General features: G+C 42.9%; 4 protein-coding genes across 4 annotated transcripts; 2 read left to right on the top strand and 2 right to left on the bottom strand.

Annotated features, from left to right (window-relative positions):
* Positions 1–1026: 1026 nt before the first annotated feature.
* Positions 1027–3671, top strand: Bfra_000200 (putative neutral ceramidase protein; the record flags this gene model as incomplete). The annotated part of the gene is made up of 6 exons (XM_037330645.1): positions 1027–1316; positions 1372–1991; positions 2053–2351; positions 2409–2672; positions 2731–2809; positions 2911–3671. 6 exons carry the CDS (start codon positions 1027–1029, stop codon positions 3669–3671), a joined length of 2313 nt encoding a protein of 770 aa, XP_037196978.1.
* A 131-nt stretch (positions 3672–3802) lies between these two features.
* On the bottom strand, positions 3803–7304 carry Bfra_000199 (putative polygalacturonase protein; the record flags this gene model as incomplete). The annotated part of the gene is made up of 10 exons (XM_037330644.1): positions 3803–4693; positions 4755–4868; positions 4928–5031; positions 5090–5135; positions 5189–5254; positions 5682–5789; positions 5880–5963; positions 6056–6114; positions 6170–6529; positions 6602–7304. 10 exons carry the CDS (start codon positions 7302–7304, stop codon positions 3803–3805), a joined length of 2535 nt encoding a protein of 844 aa, XP_037196977.1.
* A 778-nt stretch (positions 7305–8082) lies between these two features.
* Positions 8083–9988, top strand: Bfra_000198 (putative glycosyl hydrolase protein; the record flags this gene model as incomplete). Its single annotated transcript, XM_037330643.1, has 4 exons — positions 8083–8499; positions 8588–9044; positions 9099–9272; positions 9357–9988. 4 exons carry the CDS (start codon positions 8083–8085, stop codon positions 9986–9988), a joined length of 1680 nt encoding a protein of 559 aa, XP_037196976.1.
* A 639-nt stretch (positions 9989–10627) lies between these two features.
* Positions 10628–12474, bottom strand: Bfra_000197 (putative sugar transporter protein; the record flags this gene model as incomplete). The annotated part of the gene is made up of 6 exons (XM_037330642.1): positions 10628–10880; positions 10948–11887; positions 11938–12088; positions 12142–12222; positions 12276–12384; positions 12440–12474. 6 exons carry the CDS (start codon positions 12472–12474, stop codon positions 10628–10630), a joined length of 1569 nt encoding a protein of 522 aa, XP_037196975.1.
* Between the last annotated feature and the right edge of the window lie 837 nt (positions 12475–13311).

Raw genomic sequence — 13311 nt, 5'->3', positions numbered from 1 at the left:
TGCACATCATGCACGCTTCACTTCAGCTATCAATTTAATCCTTATCTTCTCGCTCCAATACCTGGTACTTACCATCAAATCCTATTATGGTTTCAGGCATATGATTTTGATTTCAAGTGACAAGTCTACTTCCATACAATCTCTTATCACATATCTCTATGAGAATACCATCAATTACTTTCTTAGAGATGGGGAAAGTTTAGCTCGCGTGGAATTCACACTTTGATATATAAAACCGACGTGAGGAATCTAAGTGCTAGTAAAGGTTGCATGGGTTACAGTACATCTATTTCAATATCCTATCAATTCAATTCTATTACGCTAAAGTTATGCACTTGTACAGAAAAACTGCAGAAATGATTCCTTCACGTTTACTTTTCAGCCTAAATCCCCCCTCCTCCCTCCCCCATGCTCGCAGATGGAGGGCGCCTTGGCAAGAGATATTGGTATCAATCAACCATGTCCAAGTTGCGATACAAATATGCCAAGAAGTCAATATGGTTGCAGCCGGTCAGGTTTTTGAATCAACGACCTGCTAAATCTAACAGTCTATGATCAAGAACAGGTTCCCCGAGCTCCCCTGCGAAGAGGACTCGAGATAAACCATGAAGGCTTAATCCCCCGCATTATCTATTGGACAGGCATCATCAATGCAGTAGCAAGTTTAATTGACTTCCTAAGATTCAAGCGAAACTATAGGTCGTACAAAGGCTCGTCAGGGGATGCAATCGGGTGATGATACTGAAGAAGAAATTGATCAGCGAGCCCCTCGTTACATTGAGGTACAAGCAATGCTATCATGATTGAAAACTACCATGCGCGAGTACTTCATCGGTCCAAACTTCCGTTTGAATCTTCAATCAAATGTTTTTCTGCAAGGTCAAAAGATGGCACGTGTAACAATGATGCTACCACGCGAACCACACCGATATGATTATTGTTTTTGGATGATATATTATCTACCTGCTACCATCCTTTTACTTATGTTTCTTTTCTTGCTACGTTTTCGCACCTTGATTATTGATCATGTCGAGGTTTGAATATTCACAGGTTCTGGCCGATGAAAAGTCGGAGAATGAACGACCAGAAGCTCCTCGCAAAAGGTCTCTAGCAAGTGCAATATTCTTGACATTAGCTGGATTTGTTTTGTTCACTGCATTTACTGCATTAGTTGTGGGACTTGCAAAGATTGAAGACGTTCAGCCAATCAACGAGTATTCCAATACCAATTCTGGATGGGCAAATAATCATGAACACGAAACTCGAGCAACGGGTGACCCATATCTCATTGGAGTCGGCAAGGCTGATATCACAGGGTAAGACTCGAGCTCGGCCCCTACACTCTCTTGCTATACTGATGTCACTCAATAGTCCTGTTGTTGAAATAAACTTTATGGGCTATGCTAGTCTCCCACAAGTCGGAACAGGGCTGCGTCAACGCATTTACTCCCGAGCCTTTATTGTCGGTGATGTAAACACCCCTGCCAACAGATTTGTCTACCTAGTTCTCGACACAGCATCTGGGGATACTGCAATCAGATATGGAATACTTCAAGGATTAGCTGCATTGGGGCCGGCATATGCAATTTACGGGCAAAACAATATTGCCGTCACGGGAACACATCAACATTCTGGTCCAGGAGCATACTACAATTATCTTTTACCACAGATTACGTCATTGGGTTTCGATAAGCAAAGCTACCAAGCAATTGTTGATGGTGCAGTTCTCTCAATTAAAAGGGCCCATGACTCGCTCACTACTGGATATCTAACCACCGGAGACACAAACATCACAGATGCAAATATCAACCGCAGTCTTTACGCATATCTTGCCAACCCTGCAGCGGAAAGGGCATTATATACGGATAATGTTGACAAGACATTATCTATGCTTCGATTCCAGCGAGCTTCAGATGGATTGAACATTGGCGTTTTGACATGGTTCAGTGTTCATGGTACTTCCATGTTGGAAAACAACACACATGTCACTGGTAAGTTATTCAAATATTCCCTATGAGAGATACATCTTCTGACTAAGCACTCTAAATTCAGGTGACAATAAAGGAGTGGCAGCTTATCTGTTCGAGAAAGCAGCCCTAGAAGACCCTAAAGCCGCTCCAGGTTTCGTCGCTGGTTTCTCACAATCAAGCGTCGGAGACACCTCACCAAACGTTCTTGGCGCCTGGTGCGACGATGGTTCTGGTCAACAATGTACCCTAGAGAACAGTACTTGCGCGGGTATCTCCGAGACATGCCATGGAAGAGGCCCAGCTTTCCAAGCATTAGATTTGGGAACTCAAAGTTGTTATATCATTGGACAGAGACAATATACCGGAGCTCAAGCTCTCTACGTGAGTCTTCTCTTTTCTTCTGTCGAGAGGATTTTGATCAAATTCTGATTTGTTTAGAACACATTGGATTCAGTCGGTACTCCTATCGTTGGAGGAAGTGTCAAATCATTCCATTTCTTCCAAGATATGCAATACTATGACTTCCCTCTCGCAAATGGATCGATTGTCCAAACATGCCCTGCAGCATTGGGATATTCATTTGCGGCCGGTACAACCGATGGACCGGGAGCCTTTGACTTTGTACAGAATGATCCAGGTGCACCCTCAAATCCTCTTTGGAGTCTGGTATCTGGTCTTCTCCGAGTACCAACTACTCAACAGGTATGTTTCCAGTCCTACGGGCGTTGATTATCATGGATCTAGTATTAATAATCTTCAGGTTGCTTGTCAATATCCCAAGCCTGTTCTTCTAGATGTGGGTGAGATGTCAAGTCCTTATGCTTGGTCTCCCAATATTGGTAAGTTATTTCTTGACTCCCTTCTCAACATTTATCTCACATCTTCTCACCTCGTCTCCCTCACATCACCAAACTTACCTTAACCCACTAACTCGCTCAAGTCGACGTGCAACTCCTTCGCGTCGGACAACTAATAATGATCATCTCCCCCTCCGAAGCAACCACTATGTCCGGACGACGCTGGAAATCCGCCATCTCCGCCGCAGCCGTATCTTCCAAAATAACCACCGCCACCCCCAAAGTAGTTCTCGGCGGTCCCGCAAACACATACGCTCACTATCTCGCCACTCCCGAGGAATATTCCATCCAACGCTACGAAGGTGCTTCGACTTTATTTGGCCAACATGAGTTAGATGCCTACATCCATCTTACCACATCCGCCATCGGATATCTCTCCGCTACCAATAGCAGTACGCCTGCTCCAGGACCCAGTCCACCAAACAATGTCAACTCGAGTTTGAGTTTCATAACGGGAGTAGCATATGATAGTGGATCATTTGGCAGCGTATCCGTCCAACCAGCTGCATCCTACAAGATCGGATCTGTAGTAAACACGACTTTTGTGGGAGCCAATCCTCGCAACAACTTAAGATTGGAGGGTACGTTTACGGCGGTTGAACAATTGGGCTCGAACGGGAATTGGACAACGGTGAGAGATGATAAGGATTGGTATTTGGTGTATACATGGACGAGAGTTAATAGCTTGACGGGTACTAGTAGTGTTGTTGTGAGTTGGGAGACGGGAACTGGAGATGGAACAACGGCGGGTACCTATAGGGTTAGGTATAATGGGGATTCAAAGAATGTTTTGGGAACGATTAGTCCCTTCACAGCGGTTAGTAATAGTTTTACCTTGAGTTGAGATGGTGGTCTGGAAGAAAGATATTGTTGAGGGGAGGGGGTGGGGGGTTATTTAGTATATACGGATGAAATGTGAGATGATGTCGGTATGACAAATGAGGAAATGAACTTTTTATATTCAGTATTTTGAATCTATACTTCTACTATTTTATCATCGTCCGAGTCTGATGCAGGGTCTTCTGCATCTTGTGATGCCCAACTTCCTGCGATACCATTTGACTGCGATGAGAATGGTTTTGGCGAGGAAGAAGGTTTGTCAGATCTTCGGGCCAAAGTCTTCATGCCTGCGTCCACTTTCTCGTCTCCTTCCTCATCTCGCATCAAAACCTGTACCAGTCTCTCACAGGCCTCTCTCATTTCATCGTGATCAACCTTCAAATGCAATTCCCTTATGATTGGGTAAACCTTGATCTCCCTCATAATATCTCTCCCTTCTCTTGTGGTTGTGAGCAACATCAATGTTTCCACATGTGTTTGCATGATAACGGGATCACTATCCCTCTCCTTATCTGGTGGTAATAGTTGTAGATCTGGTAGCATTGCCATAGTTTCCTCTTCATCGAATTCCTCATTCCCCATAATAGGTAGCAGTAAGTATGGTAAGATATTGATCTCATCCTCTGACAGGAACGAAGGATGTGATTCGATTTCGAACGCAACATTTTTTATCGTCGATGCAACTCCTTTTCGGCGAATGTCTGATTTGTGTTCGGTGAAAACCGTCATTTTTGTGAGAGGTACAACCCCATCGTATTCTTGTTTTGTCAGGAAGTATTTTCGTCCTTCTTCGTGCTTGGCTAGATCTGCGAACAAATATGCGAGGTAGTCATAATCGGCCTCTTTATTGTATGTTCCATCTGCACCCTTCACGAAGAGGTCCATCAGTTGATCGATCGCGCGATTATTCGAGGTTAGTTCTTTCGGCGCAGGACGTTCAAGAAATATGATATCCTTCAGGTCGTCCCATTTCGCAAGATTTGCGAATAGCATGGCAATGAGATTTGCATTTGGTTCTGCGGGATTCTGGGAGTGAAGAGCTATTAGACATTGTCGGTTTAAAGACTCAGAAAGGAGATCGACATACTGTCAATTTGTTGAATAAAGTATTGATGAACTCTTTATCACTCGCAAGATATTCCAAAACTTCCTTGTCTGTCGACAGGTTTATGAGAATTGTCATTGCATCTTTGGCTATTTGCTGTACAGGCGTTAGTCGCGCCTCTATCAACGATTATGTTTGCGAGGTTTTAGTCGTACTTTGTAGTCGCGGACCAGTAATTTTAAGTCCTTTACTGGTAGAAGCTCATTTGTCTTGAATATTGAAGGCTGCGATAATGAATATGGAATCAAATTCTCCACGGCTGTTATGGCGCAAATCAGTCAACGTTTGAGCGGGTGGTTCAAATATGTTAAACATACCGATCGTTCGCACTTGAGTGTTTCCGTGCGATATAAAATCGACGAGCTTGAATAATAGTTAGCATAATTTAAATGAATAGACTCGGAGCTGAGTTCTACCTCTTCTAATTCAGTCGGCATATTGATAATTTTTCGAGTGTTTTTAGTGATGTCTATGACGAACTTCTTCAAAAATATTTTAGAGGGGTAAAATGCAAGTCTTCTTTTCTGCCGCTGTGTTGGGGTCACCGCTTTCTTATCTCGATCCTCGCTAAATTCAAACAATACGCTACCGGTGAGCTCTATTGTAAGATTACATTGTCTACGATCTTGAAATGACTTGTGGTTCGTAGTGTCAAATAAACCTGTTGTGTTATTTTCAACCTGTCAAAATTTCTGTTCAATTACACATTTTCGATATACATTTTTGATATTGTCACCTAGTCAAAATAGTGTCAGATTTCTCCCATTGTCATTGATTTACGATAGTCTCGTCTCACAATAACCTCAGTCGAAAAACATATTTTGGCCATCAACAACCACTACTAAACAACTAATGTACTATTTTCTTCGTTCCTTATCACCTGACCAAGTATTTCAATCTCCATTAAACACAATTGATTCCCAACAAAGTCTTATTCACGTTCGTACAAGTCCATGTTGCAGTTTTCTTGCTCGGCGTGGTGATATTGATGTTTTGAGCTGTGATGTTTATGCATGACTTCTCACTCGTTAGTTTATAGTTACTGAAAAGAGGGCCATAATTCTTGAGATAAGATTATGTGATTTGAGATAAAGAGAATATACTCACAGAAGCACTGCTGCACACCAAAGTTCCGACCTTAGGGTCATATTTTGTGCTTGAGACACCGACAAAGTTTTTGAATACTACATCCTGTATTGTCATTTTTGTCTGGTAGAATCGTCAGCTAGTTGTTCTTGTAGTTCTTGTGAGATACAAAGAGGATGATGAAGGAAAGTACTCACAGGATAAGCGTTGCAATTTGCAGTAGTTTGCTCATAGCAAGAAGTGAGTTCAATCGAGTCTACCATTTCCCAATTAGTAAAGGAAAATGACCTAATCTCTGATATAGAACCTACAATCAACACTAGAAACCGTCATCTTGTCATACGTAACATTCCTCACCACGCCATTACCTCCACCTGCTCCATAAGGTAGACTTCCATCGGAATTTGGTACTGCGCCTGCCCAGACCTTGATTCTCGCCGCATCACCGGCATTGCTTAGTGTATTGTTGTAAATGTAGATATCTTCAACGATATCAGTCACTCCAACGTATTGTCCTAAACTGCCAACGGATATGCCATGAGAACCTGTACATGCAAGATTTTGGACGACAATGGAACTGCTGTTGGGTTTGAAGGATACGCAGTCGTCGGTATTAAGGATGGTTGAGTTTTGAATTGTGATATGAGAAGAGAGGTAAGTGTCCCAGCCATCTTTGAGCACTCGTTAGTCTGATGCACCCGCCAAAAACGAATGAAAGTTGGTGGATAATTGGGGAAACCCACCAGAATTCTTAACCGGATTAGAATTATTCGTCACTGCTGTCAAAGTCATCCCACTAACAAGCACATCCTGACTGCCCGTGATGAGATTGAACCAATTCGGCGGACTTTTCATCTTCAACCCGCTCATACTTCCTCCCGTCAATCCATTCATGACGAACAATATCGGTCGTGCAAGAGTACTATCTTTTGCAAAAGCATCCCACCATGGTTGTCCATTCCCATCAATAGTTCCTCCGCCATACCAATTGATGTCATTTCCACTCCATTGCCAAAAGGCACTGCTATTTTGGAAAGCATACTTAAAACTATTGGCTGTCCAGTAGGTTATGTTAGAGGAGAATTGAATGGTGCCTGAGATGTTGAAGTCGATAGATTGAAGAGATTTGAGATCAAGGGCAGTGGAGATTGTGTAGAGGGTTTCATTTAGTTGAACAACACCACCGTTGTTGCAGGATTTGATGGCGGCAAGTAAGGCGGGAGAATCATCGCGGCCAGAGCCCAAGGAGGAGACATGGCAAGTGCGATTTCTGGGTGTTGAAAGCGCGGTAGTTGCCAAATGAGCCTTGACAGGTTGGATGGGTGCAACAATGATCTCCGGGCGTGAAAGAGTTGAAGGTACGGTTTCAGCACAGGAAGAAAGATTAGGCAATGAGGAGAGCAAAAGAACAGAGAAAATATTGTGGGAACGGGAATTGAGATGCATTTTTGCGTATGTTCAATTTTCGCAGATATGAGAGGGAGTACGGACGAAGTACAACGAGAAAATAGGAATGAGGAAAGCCAGGTCTCTTTCATAAATCTCAAGTACCTACCTCTTAGACATACCCTGGGAAGGAGAAGACATGCATTTCGGACTCCAACTCCACCGAGAGAGGAGTCATGATGTCCATGTTGGCCACTGCTATGATATGAACAAGTAGATCTACCACCTTTTTAATCTAAGCTCCACCCGAGAGGAGAAGTTAACTATATCAGCCTAGATTGAAGATTTTCAGAGCATACAGGCTAATATTGAAGGAAGACAGCTCTCGAAACGCCAAGCAATGAACACGCTTGCCAATAACGAGATATTTCCTGCTATTTTACTTAGGAAATGAGGAATCACATTGGATTTTGAAGGGTTTTCCGATGCCTCCAACATTGAAAGGAGTGATGTCAAAATGCTGGTGGAAATTTTGAAGAATTGTCTCACCACCAACTGTTTGTTGTAAGATTGATGAAGTTTACACACTTGAACTGTCACGGGAACTAATGCACGCTCCAGCCGTCAGTTCCTACGCTAGTTTGCTGTGGGGAAAATTAGGATCCACCAATTATGTTACTTTCCATTCAATCCATGTGGCCGCATGCATGATGCATTGATACTAGAATGCAGGCACTTCAAATCAAAATGACTTTATTTAATAAAAGTACATTCTCACGCCTTAATGTTGAGCCTCATCGATGATCTTGAAGTTACTTCCCCATACTCCGAGTTCATCATGACCAAACCCAATACCTACACCAACCCTATTCTCCCCGGAAGTCATCCCGACCCCTCCATCATCCGCTCTGGCGATAACTACTTCCTCATCACATCTTCCTTCGAGTACTTTCCCGGGATACCCATATATCACAGCACTGATCTGATATCATGGAAACTCATATCCCATGCCTTAACCCGTCGTTCCCAGCTTGATATTCGGACCCCTGAACCTGGAGGTGGAATATGGGCTCCGACTATCAGGGAGCATAACGGCTGGTTTTATATCACAGCTGCATGTTTTGATAGATACAGGCCACAAGAAGATCAGAGGGTTTGGCCAAGAGGATTTTACGTTAAGTGTAAAGCGGAAGATGTTTTCGGGGGTGAGTGGAGTGAACCAGTTTGGTTTGATGAAGTGGGGTTCGATCAAGATGTAAGTGCTCATGCTTATTAGCTTAGGTATTAGTTACTGTGACTCGGATGAAAAAGTATGATGATTTGGACGCTAACAGTCATGGAAGCTGTTTTTTGACGATGACGGAAAAGTCTATTTATCAACCACTAGACGCAAGCATGAGCGTACAATTGAAAAGCCCCTCAAAGATTTTGCCATCCATATCACTACTATTGATATTTCCACTGGGGCTTCTACATCTGTTCCCCAGGTAATTCGCTCTTCTCCGTCGGGCATTGCAGAAGGATCCCATCTTTTCAAGAGAGGGAAGTTCTACTATCTATTTACAGCTGAAGGCGGCACCGAATCAGGACATTGTGAATGGGTATCACGTTCATCGACTGGACCTTTCGGACCATGGGAAATCATCGATGCTCCATTATGGAAAATTGGAGTTGAAGGTGATGAAGTGGTTAACACAGGCCACATTGATATTGTTGAGGATAAAGAAGGAAACTGGTGGGCGGTTCTGCTTGCATGTCGGCCTATAATACTAGCTGATGGAGTCAAATCTTCTGTTTTTGGTAAGAGGAGAAATTTGGCTGCCTTAACGTATAGCAGCTAATCTAGATATCTAGGAAGAGAGACATTTCTCGTACCTATGACGTGGGAGGACGACTGGCCAGTTGTAAACGAAGGCAAGAAAATTACCCTTCAAAGCGAGGGTTTAGGATTATATCAGGTCCAACAACCTGCCAAGTGGCATGATGAATTTACGAGTACAAAGTTACAACTTGGATGGTATCAAAAGAGTAAGCTCACCTCGTATGATCCTTAACATGCCACTCAATGCTCAAATACCTATTCTCAATCGAGCATGCTAATTATTACTTTAGATACTCCCCAAAAACAAGATTTCGAGATAACTACCAATCCATCTAGCTTACGATTGTTTGGAAGTCCATATACACTCGGCAGTCCAGCTTGCCCTACTGTGTTCTTCCGCAAACAAACATCTCGCGTGGGAGTTTGGTCTACTCGGCTCTCCTTCAATCCCACTTCTGCCCACATGGAAGCAGGAACTGTAGTATACTGGAACCATTTAACTTACGCCCATATCGGAATCAAGGGAAGTCCGCAAGAATCTCGCAAACAAGTAATCACTCATATCTTCATCAACGGTCAAGCCAAAGGACACAATATCGGAGAGCTAAAAAACAAAGGCGATGTAACGCTGTACATCTGGTGTACAGATGAAGGATACAAACTAGGCTTTAAACCATGCGATGAATCCAATGAAAAAGTCATACAATGGATGGGAGAAACAATAGTTGAGGAAATAACGGCCGATCCACCCATAGGCGCTGCATTCACAGGAATGATGCTTGGAGTTTATGCAACTGGAAATGGGGATTCAGGTACCGTACCAGCGGATTTCAGCTTCGTGGAGTTTGATACTCTTTCGAAGCCTGATTCTTTGGTTACTGGGGATCAATGCGCTTTAGACTATTTAATTGTTGATAAGTAATGGTTGAGCTTGAATCGCAAAATAGAGATCAAGATTAGCTCAAACGAGAAATGAAAGGCTTATATTCTTCAGTAAATTTCGTGAACCTTGATAGAAGTAAACAATTCAGATATCAATCCTCATGTTGTGTCAAATCATCAGAGGATTTCTCTTTTTGAATAGATAAAATGTGACGTGAGCATTATTTCAAGATTGAATATTAGTGTTTTAGAGCTTGCGAGAAACGACTGGGCGAACAAAATTGTTATTACTTTCCTTTCTGTGATAGGCCATATGTTTCCCCGATATTATGTGACCATATGGCTCGGTGACGATTTAGATATCAGAGGGATAATGTGTCTGGGTGTCTACGAGAAAATGCTCCTTTGTATCTACACTCCCAAATCTAATCTCATGTCCGAGAGCTCAAAAACAATGCGCAGATTCTCACCAGGAAAATGTTTCAGTATTACACAAAAGCATAACGTTATTAGAGACAAAACTCTTGAATTAAATGCATAAATACTGAACATCATCTCATATTAACTAATTCCTCATCATAGGTAGGTACATGCCAGTCGTACCACCTGAGCCCATTCATATAACCCATCAACCCAATGCGCTACTCCATCTTCTAAATCTCAATAAGCATCTCAGAATCTAAACCTTCTCATGCATAACCACATTTTCATTTTCCACCCCGGCGATATCCGCGCCTTCAGTCTCGACATGCTGAACATGCGCATGGTGGGTATCCTCAACCCCAAGCTGCGCACCTCCTTTCTCGATATGGTTTACGCCTCCGAAGAGCACGTCCATCTCTTCCAACATGATGTTTCTGGTTTCTGGTACGACGAAGATGACGAAGAGGGCGAGGAGACAGTTTATACCGCCGAAGAAGAAGAATGTGTTGCTAGAAGAGGGAATGTTAGTTATTTGTACAAAGATAAGGAGGAGGAAGAAAGGGGGAGGAGGCTTACAAACTGCACTTGGCCAAGAAAACAGGGAAGAATTGATTGAAGATCAAATTCGACACGTTTTGCCATTGACTGCACATGCCCACGGCCTGGGCTCTAACATTCATACTGAAGATTTCGGAGGTCCAAATCCAAGTTGTGGCTCCCCAAGTGGGTTTGTAGAAGAAGATGAACAAGAAAAGTAGGAATGTGAGTGCAATTCCGACGGGTTGATCTTTGGTGAGAGTTTTCGTTGTTCCGCTCATATAGTATGAATCTGGTGTTGCGATTCCGACGGCAGCAAAAGCGATCATGCAGAGAGCCATTCCGAATCCTCCGATGATGAAAAGAAATTTACGTCCATAACGATCGACGGTCCAGACGGCGTTGAGTGTGAAGATAATACCACAGGTACCGTTGATAGCGTTGATAAGGTTGATAGTTTCAGCATCTTTGTAGATTCCCTTGTAGATAGCTGAGGAATAACTGTTGAGACTTCCCTGACCAGTAAGTTGTTGACCAGCATTGATGATGAAAGCAATCCACATTCTCTTGCGGACGGATTTATCCATCCACAAAGCCTTATAAGAACTGGTAGACTTTTGTTCCTTTTCGTATTCGAGCGCTTCTCTGATTTGGAGGAGTTCATCTTCGACTTCTTGTTCAGTGTCGCGGACTTGGAGAAGGGCATGACGGGCTCCTTCAACGTTTCCATGTGAAATGTACCAACGAGGAGTTTCGGGGATGAAAGGGAGGAGAATACAGATGATGATTGGAACCAACATTTGGAAAATGACAATGGTTTTCCAATCCCAATCTCCGAGAGCAGCGGTGTGTTTTCCAGTGGCGAAGGCAATCCAATAGGCGATGAAAGAACCGACTGAGTAGAACAATTGCCAGAAACCCATGATTTTACCACGGATCTCAGGTGGTGCAAGTTCACCGATGTAAACTGGTCCGGCAGCTATACTATTGTTAGATGTAATTTTGAAAAGTATTCTGAATGATACATACTCAAAGCAATTCCCTGTCCAAGACCAATGATGACACGACCTCCGATGAATGCATTCAAGTTTCCTCTTGGTGCAAAACATTGGACAAATGTAGCAATAATGGTTAAGAAACAACCGATTCCCATTCCCCATCTTCGTCCGAGTCTATCGGCCTAAGTCATGTTAGCATATGAATGCTTCGTCAAATGATGGATAGTCCGCATACAATTGGTCCACCAAAGAAGAATCCAGACACGATACCGCCGATATTATAAGATGTGTTGACGAGACCGAGGGTATATGTACTCTGGAGAATATTAGCATCTAGTCGTTACTTAATTGGATGATTGTGTCACTCACGGGCTTATCGAAGTATGCAACCCAATGTTTGGAGTTTTGACAAGCATTGAAAACGGAAGCATCATAACCGTACAACACCATACATGCGGCTGCCACCATAGAGATGTACCTAAAGAAATTTTAGAATTTTGTTCAACTGTTTGAAGTTTCCAGATAGTACTAACCAATTGTACCATCTCTTGTTAGTGGTGTTGAACATCTTGAATTTGTTCTCCTATTCACAACGCTGATTGACTTTTCTTGTGATAAGATAACGGTCACAATTGAAGTGGATTCCTCCTCAATCGATTGACTTCTTCTGCAATTGATAGCAAGAAAGAAGTTACAAAGGTACAATGAATGAGATAGAACTGACAAGCAAGTGTAACCTCAATCAAGGGGTTCGAATTGTATATGTACTACTTATCCTTTTTCCCCATGGGACTCTGATAGCTATAACATGGTCTACTGCGCCGTACGATCTTTCACACCGTTCTCAAGGGTTTACTTCCACACGGAAATGATTGAAGTAATAATTGCACCAATCCGCACTCATCATTTTCAGGTATTTAGTTGTGGCGTTCCAATAGCGATACTCGCCTCACATTAATTGATATTAATCCTGGAGTAATCCTGGAGTAGTCCTGGAGTAATCCTATAGCAATCCCAGCAATCCTGGAGTAATCCTGGAGAAATTACCTGCACTTGTGGGGGACTTTTTCCATATCCGTGGGGAAATTCCCCCAGATAAGAACTCGCCGAACTTTGTTGGGGTCATTGGGGTAAACCTCCGCTGGTGCGCGAGTAAGCATACATGGGGGTACGAAACATGCTGGCACAGAATTTCCAACACTTCGTATTGATGAATCAAATCAAAAGATATCGAGAAAATCTGGAGCTTCCAATATGCGGGGAAGTACAAAAGCAATATTTACAATGCGAACTATCTTTTGGTAAAAGCAGGGGACCAAATCCGCTTGGATTCTTCACGTGGAACTGGAAGACTATCGTTAATCACCAACAAATCATGCATATTGGTACTGTTCGTAACAAGAGC

This window comes from Botrytis fragariae (genome assembly GCF_013461495.1).
Source record: "Botrytis fragariae strain BVB16 chromosome Unknown tig00000001, whole genome shotgun sequence".
Classification (NCBI taxonomy): Eukaryota; Fungi; Ascomycota; class Leotiomycetes; order Helotiales; family Sclerotiniaceae; genus Botrytis; species Botrytis fragariae.
This window is presented reverse-complemented; position numbering and strand designations above follow the sequence as displayed.